Source organism: Paroedura picta, chromosome 3 (assembly GCF_049243985.1).
Source record: "Paroedura picta isolate Pp20150507F chromosome 3, Ppicta_v3.0, whole genome shotgun sequence".
Lineage (NCBI taxonomy): Eukaryota > Metazoa > Chordata > Lepidosauria > Squamata > Gekkonidae > Paroedura > Paroedura picta.
The window spans coordinates 12,193,556-12,203,283 of record NC_135371.1 but is presented as its reverse complement, the minus strand read 5'-3'; the positions used below and the strand labels follow the sequence as shown (position 1 = coordinate 12,203,283).

The window sequence follows — 9,728 nt, the reverse complement described above, 5'->3', positions numbered from 1 at the left end:
GTTGGCCTCCATCTGAATTTTTGTTGGTAGTCTTGGGGTTCAGTGTTTTAAAACTTGTTCGTATGACTTTCTAAAGCAGCTGGATGAAGATCATTGGGTGGTACTTAAGGGTCTCTGTGCATCAGCGGTAAAACACATTGTGAAAATGTTCCTGAACTACATCAGTGAAGGTTAGAGATGGAAGACTGAATCCTTAGTTCTCAGACTGTGAACGAAAGCCATTGACCATAGAAAGCTAACTTTTGGGAGAGGATTCCAAACCTACCTTTGCTCACAAAACCTTCATTTCAATATCAGAATGTTTTTGATGAGGGCATCAAAATATATGACCTGCTGTCTGACCAAGAGCAAGTCTATTTGATGTCACCGTTCTGCCAGCTTGGTGTAGTGGTTAGGAGTGTGGATTCGTAATCTGGTGAGCTGGGCTTGGTTCCGCGCTCCCCCACATGCAACCAGCTGGGTGACCTTGGGCTCATCACAGATCTGATAAAGCTGTTCTGACTGAGCAGTAATATCTGGGCTCTTTCAACCTCACTGGGCGTCTGTTGTGAGGAGAGGAAAGGGAAAGCAAATTTAAGCCACTTTGAGACTCCTTCGGGTAGAGAAAAGCGGCATATAAGAACCAACTCTTTTTCTTTTTCTCTTCTTCAATATCCCTTTACTTTAAAATGTAATGTAAAAAAAAAAGCCATATTAGGTTCTGCACTGAATCACGTTTGATTCTGGAGTCATAGGTTTCAGACAGCTGCTATACAGGGCTGCCAACTTCAAGATGGGGGCTGGAAATCTCCCACAATTACTATTGGACTCTAGGCATTACGTACCAATGAGGTCCCTTGCCTTCCCAGCCCCGCCCTCCCCAGGCTCCACCCCAGATCTCCAGGAATTACCCAATCAGAGCTAACTATGCTAATGCAAAACCAAGGTCTGTTTGTACTAGAGGCTGAAGTTCTCCCCTATGGAAGGTGACCGTAAGCCACTTTGAGACTCCTTCAGGTAGAGAAAAGTGGCATATAAAAACTAACTCTTCAGTTCGCGGTTCTCAAAGCATCTGTCTCTTGGAACCACAGTAAACCGCATTCATATCTAGAACCCATCAGCATATTCCGAGGTTCATTAAATGAAGGTAACTCTCGTATGGGGAAGAGTGGTCTTCGCTACTGCAGGATCTTTCTAATGACACACTAAAATGTGGAGTGGGTGGGCTGGCCTTCCAGCAGCACTCCAAACAGGAAATGGCACCAAGGGAGGAGGCTGAAGATGAAGAGTGTTGGCAAGTTGAACTTACCAGCAACCCCTCATGGGACTTTTCAAGACAAGACTTGGTTTGCCATTTCCTGTCTCTGCATAGCAGTCTCTGGACTTCCTTGGTGGTCTCCCGTCCAAGGACTAGCCAGTAGTGTCTTGCTCGGACTGGGTTGTGCTCCCAAGAATAAGGAACCAGGAGTCATTAGAGGACAAACTACAATGTTTACAAATGTACATTCAAATTTAATTGCTGCGCCAGGTAAGGACAGTCTTCATACCAACTGTAAAAGCAGCCCTCTTGTTGGCCAAGAAGGAAAAGCTGGGTAGACACGTCTGTATTCAAATATGTTTTTTTGGGAAGGTCCATCATCATCAACATCATTATTATACTTAGATTTATTGCCCACCTTTCCCAGTGGCTCATGGCGGGTTACATTAGTCTGAATAAAACCCCATTAAGACATAAAAACATCACCATCCAAATGGACACGTAAACAGAAAAAAATGTAAAAAAACCCAAACCATCCCTTCTCCCAGTAACTCAAAGGGGAGGTGGGAAGAGGGGGCAGGGAAACCCAAGCTGCGCTACACACATTATCTTGGGCAACAGATCTTTCTCGTCGTGCCTGCCTCAACCAGAGACCTGGTGGAAGAGCTCTGTTTTGCAGGCCCTGCAGGGCGCCAAAAGCTCCCGCAGGGCCTACAGCTCCTCCGAGAGCTCATTCCACCAGGTAGGGGCCAGGCCCCAAAAGGTCCTGGCCTTAGTTGAAGCCGGGCTTGCTTCCCTGGGGCTGGGGATGACCATTGAGAGGAGGGTGAAGAGAGAACATTTAGGAACACAGGTGCAGCCTGAAAGAAATTCTCTTGAACCTCCCCTTAACAACTGCGTCTCCCAGGCCAAGGAAAGCTGTCTCAGTGCATTAAAGCAAGCCTCTTCTCAATGCTGTACGTTCAATCAGAACAGCGTCCTTCTCACAAATCCATTTAAACTGGTCAGTGCACATTTCTGAAAGAACTTGTTTGTCTTTAAGAACCCCGCATCCGTGTCTGTCCTTTGGGGGCGATTCTTGAAACCTGTGGAATGAAATGAGAAACCATCGATGTAGCAGCCTCTGTGGCCCTCGCATCAGGGCTTCCTGTGATATAGATACATTTATTTCGGTCAACAAGCAGCACAAAATACAAAGCAGTAAAACACTGTGTAAAATTGATTAAAAGTTCCCAAAAACTTCATGTATTCAATAAATCCATCCTAACCCTTATACATATTTAGCCAGGTACTCCTACATTTAATTGCTAGTCTTGCATATTTGTAATGTGGGATAAATTCTTATTTTTATCCGAAAGGAGTATTGAACAAGTAAAGTTATATAAATACTAGGGTTTCTTGTGTTTCCGAAGATTCATATGAGAACCTGGGCAAACACAGAATCAGATTGACAGAGCTAGAAGAGACTGTAAAGCAGTGGTCCCCAACCTGCGGCCTGCGGCCCGGTGCTGAGCCGCAAAGGCCATGGTGCCGGGCCGCGGCTCCCTCTCCCTGCCCCCCCCGCAGTAAAAAACTTCCCAGGCCACAAGCTTGCGGCCCGGGAATCTTCTGACTGCGGGAGGGCGGGGAGAGGGAATCAGGGCCGCGCCGCGCACTGCCCCTGCCCGGCCGAAATTGCACATGCGCGGCACTTTCACGATTTTGGCCGCACATGGCGCATGCGCGATGCGTGGCCCGGTCGCGCATGCGTGATGCACGGGCGGGGCCGTTGCCCTGCTGGTCCCCAGCCTCAGAAAGGTTGGGGACCACTGCTGTAAAGGGCCATCTGTCCCCCTCCTCCCTGGACTTAAAAATCACACACTTCTGACTGGCGCTCATCCAATCTCCTAAAAACTTCAAACAAAGGAGAGACTGCCACCCTCCAGGGCAGCATATTCCATCCAGGAATATCCCTCACAGTGAGAAAATGAGAAATGGTTAAGTGGAACCTCCTTTCCCCTAATTTGAATCCACATTGCCACAGAGGGATGCAGAACCAACCTACAGAAGCATCTGTGATTGAGAACATACCCCAGCCCTGATCACGTAACTGTGAAGAATCTTTGGCTACTCAGAAAAGCAAACTCTGTCCAGAAAACCGGAGCAGAACAACAGTATCCAAAGTTGGCAACCCACTACAACAGGTATAACAGCTACCAAACTGGGAGAATGGACAACTAACTACAACTACAGTGCCCCTCCCAGAACAAAACACTGAAATAAAGGACTATAAAACTGAACACTGTAAAAATCAACTTTTAAAAGTAACACAACCCCAAGAAGTAAAGCCAAGCAATGTCCCTCAGTAAATCCCAAGTCACCCCCCAAAACTGCCCCACCCCACCCACAGAAACCAAAAGAATAGATTGGAAGAAGTGATTAGGAAGAGGAAGAAGAAAGGTGAAGGCGAGAGGAAAAATAAGATCAGAGTCTCTCAGTTAAACCTTTGATGGCCTACAAGCAGCCAGAGCAAGCTCAGTTTGCAATACATTTGCAAAATGCATTGCAACGATTGGCTGGCATTCCACAGCCAATAAGCAGGCTGTTTAAAAGAATTCAATTACCGTATATACCCATGTATTAGCTGAGGGGGGCTTTTCAGTGTGAAAAAATGTGCTGAAAAGCTCAGCTTCTACTCGAGTACTTATTGTACTCTTATCAAGGCATTGTGGAAAGGGGGCTGGGGACAAAGGTCTTAGCATATATCCTGGACCCTGTTCCCCCTCCCGTGGGAATCCAGTGAGAACAGGGCAACATCAAACAGTTTTAACATATAGATGGGAATCCGGCTTCAAGGGAGAAGGGAAAAGAAACAGAGCAAATGGGTTGCTTAGAGGTGAGAAAAAGGAGAGGGGGGAATGGAAGTGGACATAAGCTTCAATATTTGAAAAAATCGCCATCAGTAAGTGTGTAGGTTTCTCCTTTTTGCGAATTAACATCCTGCTCTGTGCCTTGTAGCAAAGCAGTCTTCTCTGATTGGCCAGGGCGCCAGTTCAAAGACTTCCTGGTTCCTGGTTGCAAGGCTTCCCTCCCTGTCTTAAAGTGACTGCGCTCCAGAAGCCCTAACTTCTCTCAGCAGAGATTGGCCTCTTGGATTTATTTCTTCCTCCTCTGCTGTCTCCAATCCTCTCCCCTCCCCATGTTCAAGCAAAGAGACTCTTGCTACATTTGGCTCCCCTCCCCGTTCTGAGCTTCCCCGATCAAGTGCAGAACACATTCTGTTTCAATTGCGGGGGGGGGGGCAATGGAAGACCCGAGTTCAAATTGATCTGAACTCAGCAGGATCCACAATGGAAAAAACAAAGTGCAGAATCAGTCCAGATGGCAGCGGCTTTTGGAACTGTTTTTAAAACGAAGGCCTACTTGCCATGAGAATATCATAAAATCTTGATGCATGTAGGAATCAGTTCCTATACAGTGCCTGAAACCTGGGAGAGCTAGGGCATTTGGAGTTCCAACAACTAAGCTACCTTGAGCCAAGAGAAAATCAAAATATTCTAATTATAGATCACATTGTCTTAATAGGACAATGTTACGAAATAAAATATTCTAGCAATCAATCATGTTGTTTTACTATGACAATTACTCAAATTATTAACAATAGCTAAAGCATTTATAGTGAACATGGAGGGACTTACAAGGTTTGATTTAATGGTGAGCCATCTATCCAGGTCCAGTTCTTCCACTCAGGTGTAAATTTAAGTCCAATCCAAATACGATAGTGGCCTTGGCTGATGTTCCGGATGAAGTTCTACCAGAAGAAGTCGCCATGTTAAAAACAAATTACAGACCATAATCCAGAGAACCTTCCATCCCTGAAACCAGCCACATCTGAGCTCAGAATAAAGGAGCAATTAACAATAAATTAGTGACAAATGTGTCACCCAAATCCAGGTAGGAACTGTGTGTTAATCCTGTGTGTTAATTAAAATGGGCATGGAGGTTTGCTGGGGCAAATGGCTGCTTTGCAATGTACGACCAACTGGTGTTTATAAGGTGGAGAAGGAGGAAGAACAAAGCCTGGAAGCTTCAGTACATTTTCCTGGAATTCAGACCCATTGAAAAAAATCTGTCTGTCCTCTGAGCAGATCTGCGGCCCTCCAGATGCCCATGGACTACAATTCCCAGAAGCCCCTGCCAGCATTCGCTGGCAGGGGCTCCTGGGAATTGTAGTCCATGGACATCTGGAGGACCGCAGTTTGACTACCCCTGTCCAAGACCCTTGCAAATGTACCATAATATTACTATTTATTTTTCATGTATACTCTGCCCTTTTCCCCAATGTGGACCCAAACCGGCTTTCTTCATTCTCCTCCCCTCCATTTTGTGCTCACAACAACGCTGTGAAGTTGGTGAGGCTAAGAGTTTGTGACTGACCCAAGGTCACCCGGCAAATTTTCACGGCAGAGTGAAGCTGGGTCTCCCCCATCCTAAATCAACACTGTAACCCAGCCTTTCTCGACTTTTTTTACCACTGAGAAAACCCTGGGAAATTCTTCAGGCTTTGAGAAACCCTAGAAGTTGCATGATCATGGAGAATATGGTTGGGAAGTGTTGTGTACACACCCACCCAGGACACTTCTCTTTCCCACTCCTTCCAGACCCATCATTGGCTATTTTGGGGTGGGTGGGTCAACATAACCATATAACGTCATACCACCCAATAGATGCTTTAAAAATTAAAAATATCAAAAATTAATTGACTTCCACCCATTCCGGAAACCCTCCAGGGACATGAAGAAACCCCAAGGTTTTGTGAAACCACAGCTGAGAAAGCCTCAACTACACCAGTATACCACACTGCCTCTCACTATTACCCAGCATGTATGCAAACTTGTAGTAGGTGATACGTAATTCTACTCTTAACCTAGAGAATCTTTTTTAAAAGTCTGGGTTAGAATAAATTAGCCAATACATGTGACATGTCAGATTGGGGGACTCTAGGCCTTACTCATGTCACACACAGTGTCTACCCCTCAACAAGCTTTGGAAACCACCACTATCACTCAGGGATGGTTGATTTTCAAGTCTTACTAGGCCTCTTACTTGTATAGTAACAGATGGGGCAAACAGTAAGGGGCTTTCCGCACCGGGATCTTTGTAGCAAATTGGTTGCTGAATGAAAAATCACCATTTAAAATAGTGGAATTCGTCGTTATGCATACCTGCCTTTGTAGTGGAATCCAGTTGCGTTTTGTAGCGTTTCCCACAGGCTTCCGGTTTCGGCCAAAATCGCTAGAAAGGAAGCGCTATTGCCAAGCTCATCCCGCCCCTGGCCGTCAAGCAGCCAATGGGCAGCCGTTAGCATGCTCCTAAACAGCCCCTTTCCCTTTAAGAAAGTTTTAAAAAAAAAACACACCCGTTGCAACGAATCTGTGTTGATTCGTTGCAACGGAGAGACCCATCCAGCTGCCTGGTGTGTTTGAACTGTCGTTTAATCGTTGCCACGCTCCCTCCGAGTGAAAAAAAAAAATCCCCCCCCCTCTCACGGGCCCGATTTTCAGTAGCGTTTTCAATTGGCAACCATTGTGCTATTTTGAAGGCGTGCAAAAAGCCCCTAAATGATGGGGTGAGAGTTTTTGATCACTGACAGTTTTATTTCTCCTATGTTTTTGTGAAGTACAACTGAATTCCAGGAGACTGATTGGCTGTTTTGGCAACAAATTATCATATGGCTGAATTTGAATGTGACACAGTTTATTAATTGAACAGAATTAATTTTTTGCTATATATTCCCACTGTCATGATGGTCAGATCATAATCTGAGGAAGAGTGCCTGCACTTGAAAGCTCATGCCTTGAATAAATCTTTGTTAGTCTCGAAGGTGCCACTGGACTCTGATTTTATTGGAATCATACCCGTTGGAATCTGTGCCTCTTACCAGTTCTTCCTTGTCCTGGAACACAATCAGGTGGGCGTTCTTCCTAGAACAGAAGTCATGGGCCTCAATCCAGTTCTTAGTCTCTTTGGAAAACCAATAGCACTTTCTCTTTTCTGATTTCCATTCGATGGGACAGAGTTTACACTCGGTATTCTCTAAAAGGATAAGGTGATTTTCTTACATTGCATAATTTCAGCTTGAGCAAAGTTCCAGCTCATAAAACATTCCCCCTTGGTGTTTGTCCTGCTTTGTTGCCCAGCAACCTGGAGGTAAATTGGGGGTGGGGCAGCACCATTTGATCGTCACAACTTTCCTAGCACTTTGAAGATGCAAAATCTGCATTGCATGGCTATCTATTATAAGTAAACAGCCAAATTGCCTTAAAATTGCTTTTAGCTAACCCCTTGGTGTTCGTCCTGCTTTGTTGCTCAACAACCTGGAGCGAAATTAGGGTGGGGCAGCACCATTCAATTGTCACAACATGCCTAGCACTTTGAAGATGCAAAATCTGTATCGAGTGGCTCGGCTATCTTTTATAATTAATCACCCAATCAGCCAAGAAAGCCTATTTGCACAACCGTTTAGTTTCATGTTTCAAAATCCATGAAGTTTCTGCAGTCTGAAGATTGGTTATTACAAGTCCTTAGGGAGTGGCACATATATACAGCTTTTAGGGGTACCAATTTCAGGTTCTGAAACACCTAGAAATTTGAGGGTGAAGTTTGGGAGGGTGTGGTTTAGGGTGGGGAGGGATCTCGGTGAGGGTACAATATCAAATAGCCCATCGTCCAGAGCAGCCTTTTTCACCAGGAAAAGTGGCACAAATCATCTAAGTAAATAAATAATAAGCTATCTATGTGGCCTGACAATCCATTGTCATTCTAGCTCTCCAGCTGCACCTGGAGTCTGGGAACCCAAACTGGGACTGAATGGTTTGCACTTGGATTATCCATCACTATCCTTTCCCTTGCACTTATTAGATGGTGGTACTCACTGGTATGGAGGACCTGCACCTTTCTGGGACCTCTGGAGAGCCACAGTTTGGCCACCCCTACGGAGCTTTAAAGGTCAAGACTACAGTAACACTTTGAATTGAAACTGGAAGCCAGGGCAGATGGTACAAGACTGGAGTGATACAGTTTCTAAGGCCTAGCAAAGCTATAATTCCATCTCCCTTTCAACAGTAGCTTCCGAGGAGGAAGAGGATGATTCTCAGATATTCTACAAGAGAAAGAAGACCATACCTGTTGGTGACTCACACAAACTGTGCTTCAGGTGAGTGACGATATCCTCAAAAGGGAGAGAACACTCTGGCAGGCCGCGTGTCCGGTTTCCTCCTTCATACAGAGTGGCATTTGAGGCTCTTAAAATGTCTTCGTTGCAAAAGCTACACTGAAAAACTTGATCAATAGGGTTTCATATGACACAAACCATCAACAACCTACTGTTGAGTGAAGCATTTGGAGATCATTCCAGATGCTTTGGTTTACTTGGGGCGGAGAGGTATAACTGTCAGTTAAGCACTCAGATAATAATTTGTCGCAAATTAAACAGGAACCAAGACGGATTCTGCACTAACGATATCGGTGGGATTTGCAAAAGTTGACTTTTCTGCCTGTTTCTGCACTAAAATCTACTTCCAGCACACACCCAAATTGACTTCTAACTTGTCAGGCAGCAAAGAAATGCCCAGAAAACCCAATTTCATCTTTTCAAAGGGGGGGGGGTAATAATTCAGGGCTGTTCAGTGCAGAAATGGTAACATTGTTCCCTCCCCTCATGCCTGCAATTTTGAGTAGTTTGGGCATGCCCTTTTCTTCATTGTGGCAGCAGCGTTGCAATGCGAAAACCGTTAAAAAAATAATAGCGAGAAGGGGGGAAGATGATCGAGGGCATGGAACAGTGAAATGAAGGGGCACAATTTATAGAAAGGTACAAGCAGGCACCATCTTGCAAAAAAATAAATAAAACTTTGGAAAAGGGGAGGGGGTAAAGCATCGTGGGAGGCTGCCTCCTTCTGACAGTGCAGAAAACATATGGCACATTGCAGCCGGAAAAACAAGGAGAGGAAAGTCCAAATGCAGAAAGCAAAGTGTGAACTTGTAGCACCCAATCGAAATCCAAGACGAGGCTAAAACGAAGTACGACTCCTAATGCAGAAACAGTCCCTGTGGCAGCTTTAATAAACTTGGTTCATATTAAAGATGCTACGTTTTTTATTTTACTCCACCTAGATACTGTTACCTAAACAAATTTTGTGACAACGGCAGGATTGTTGAGAAGGAGGGACGGTAGGACAAAATTTGGTAGATGGAGGGAAGTAAGCAAGGATCCCTACTGGGGCCAATAGTACTGAATTTGGTCATCAGTGATTTGGAACTGGGAGAGAAAAGTGCAGTAAACCAGTTGGCGTACGATAACCAAATTATTCCAGGAGGTGAAAGCCAAGGCAGGTTGTGAAGATGTACTGGATGATCTCTCTCAATCAGATACATCACGGGTAGTCAACCTGTGGTCCTCCAGATGTTCATGGACTACAATTCCCATGAGCCCCTGCCAGAAAATGCTGGC

General features: G+C 45.1%; 1 protein-coding gene across 6 annotated transcripts in view; it reads right to left on the bottom strand.

The window, feature by feature from the left end:
* Nucleotides 1-1,445: 1,445 nt before the first annotated feature.
* The window catches only part of LOC143831532 (killer cell lectin-like receptor subfamily F member 1), a 30,576-nt gene continuing 22,293 nt past the window's right edge, over nt 1,446-9,728 (bottom strand). For 3 of the 6 annotated variants that reach the window (XM_077324583.1, XM_077324584.1, XM_077324585.1), the window contains 4 exons: nt 8,402-8,557; nt 7,158-7,312; nt 4,915-5,027; nt 1,446-2,322 (listed from right to left, as the gene is read on the bottom strand). In XM_077324583.1, coding sequence (XP_077180698.1) covers nt 2,169-2,322; nt 4,915-5,027; nt 7,158-7,312; nt 8,402-8,557 — 578 coding nt within the window. In that variant the 3' untranslated portion in view covers nt 1,446-2,168. The remainder of the gene's footprint in view (nt 2,323-4,914; nt 5,028-7,157; nt 7,313-8,401; nt 8,558-9,728) is intronic. The other 3 variants (XM_077324589.1, XM_077324587.1, XM_077324588.1) reach the window with 2 other exon arrangements.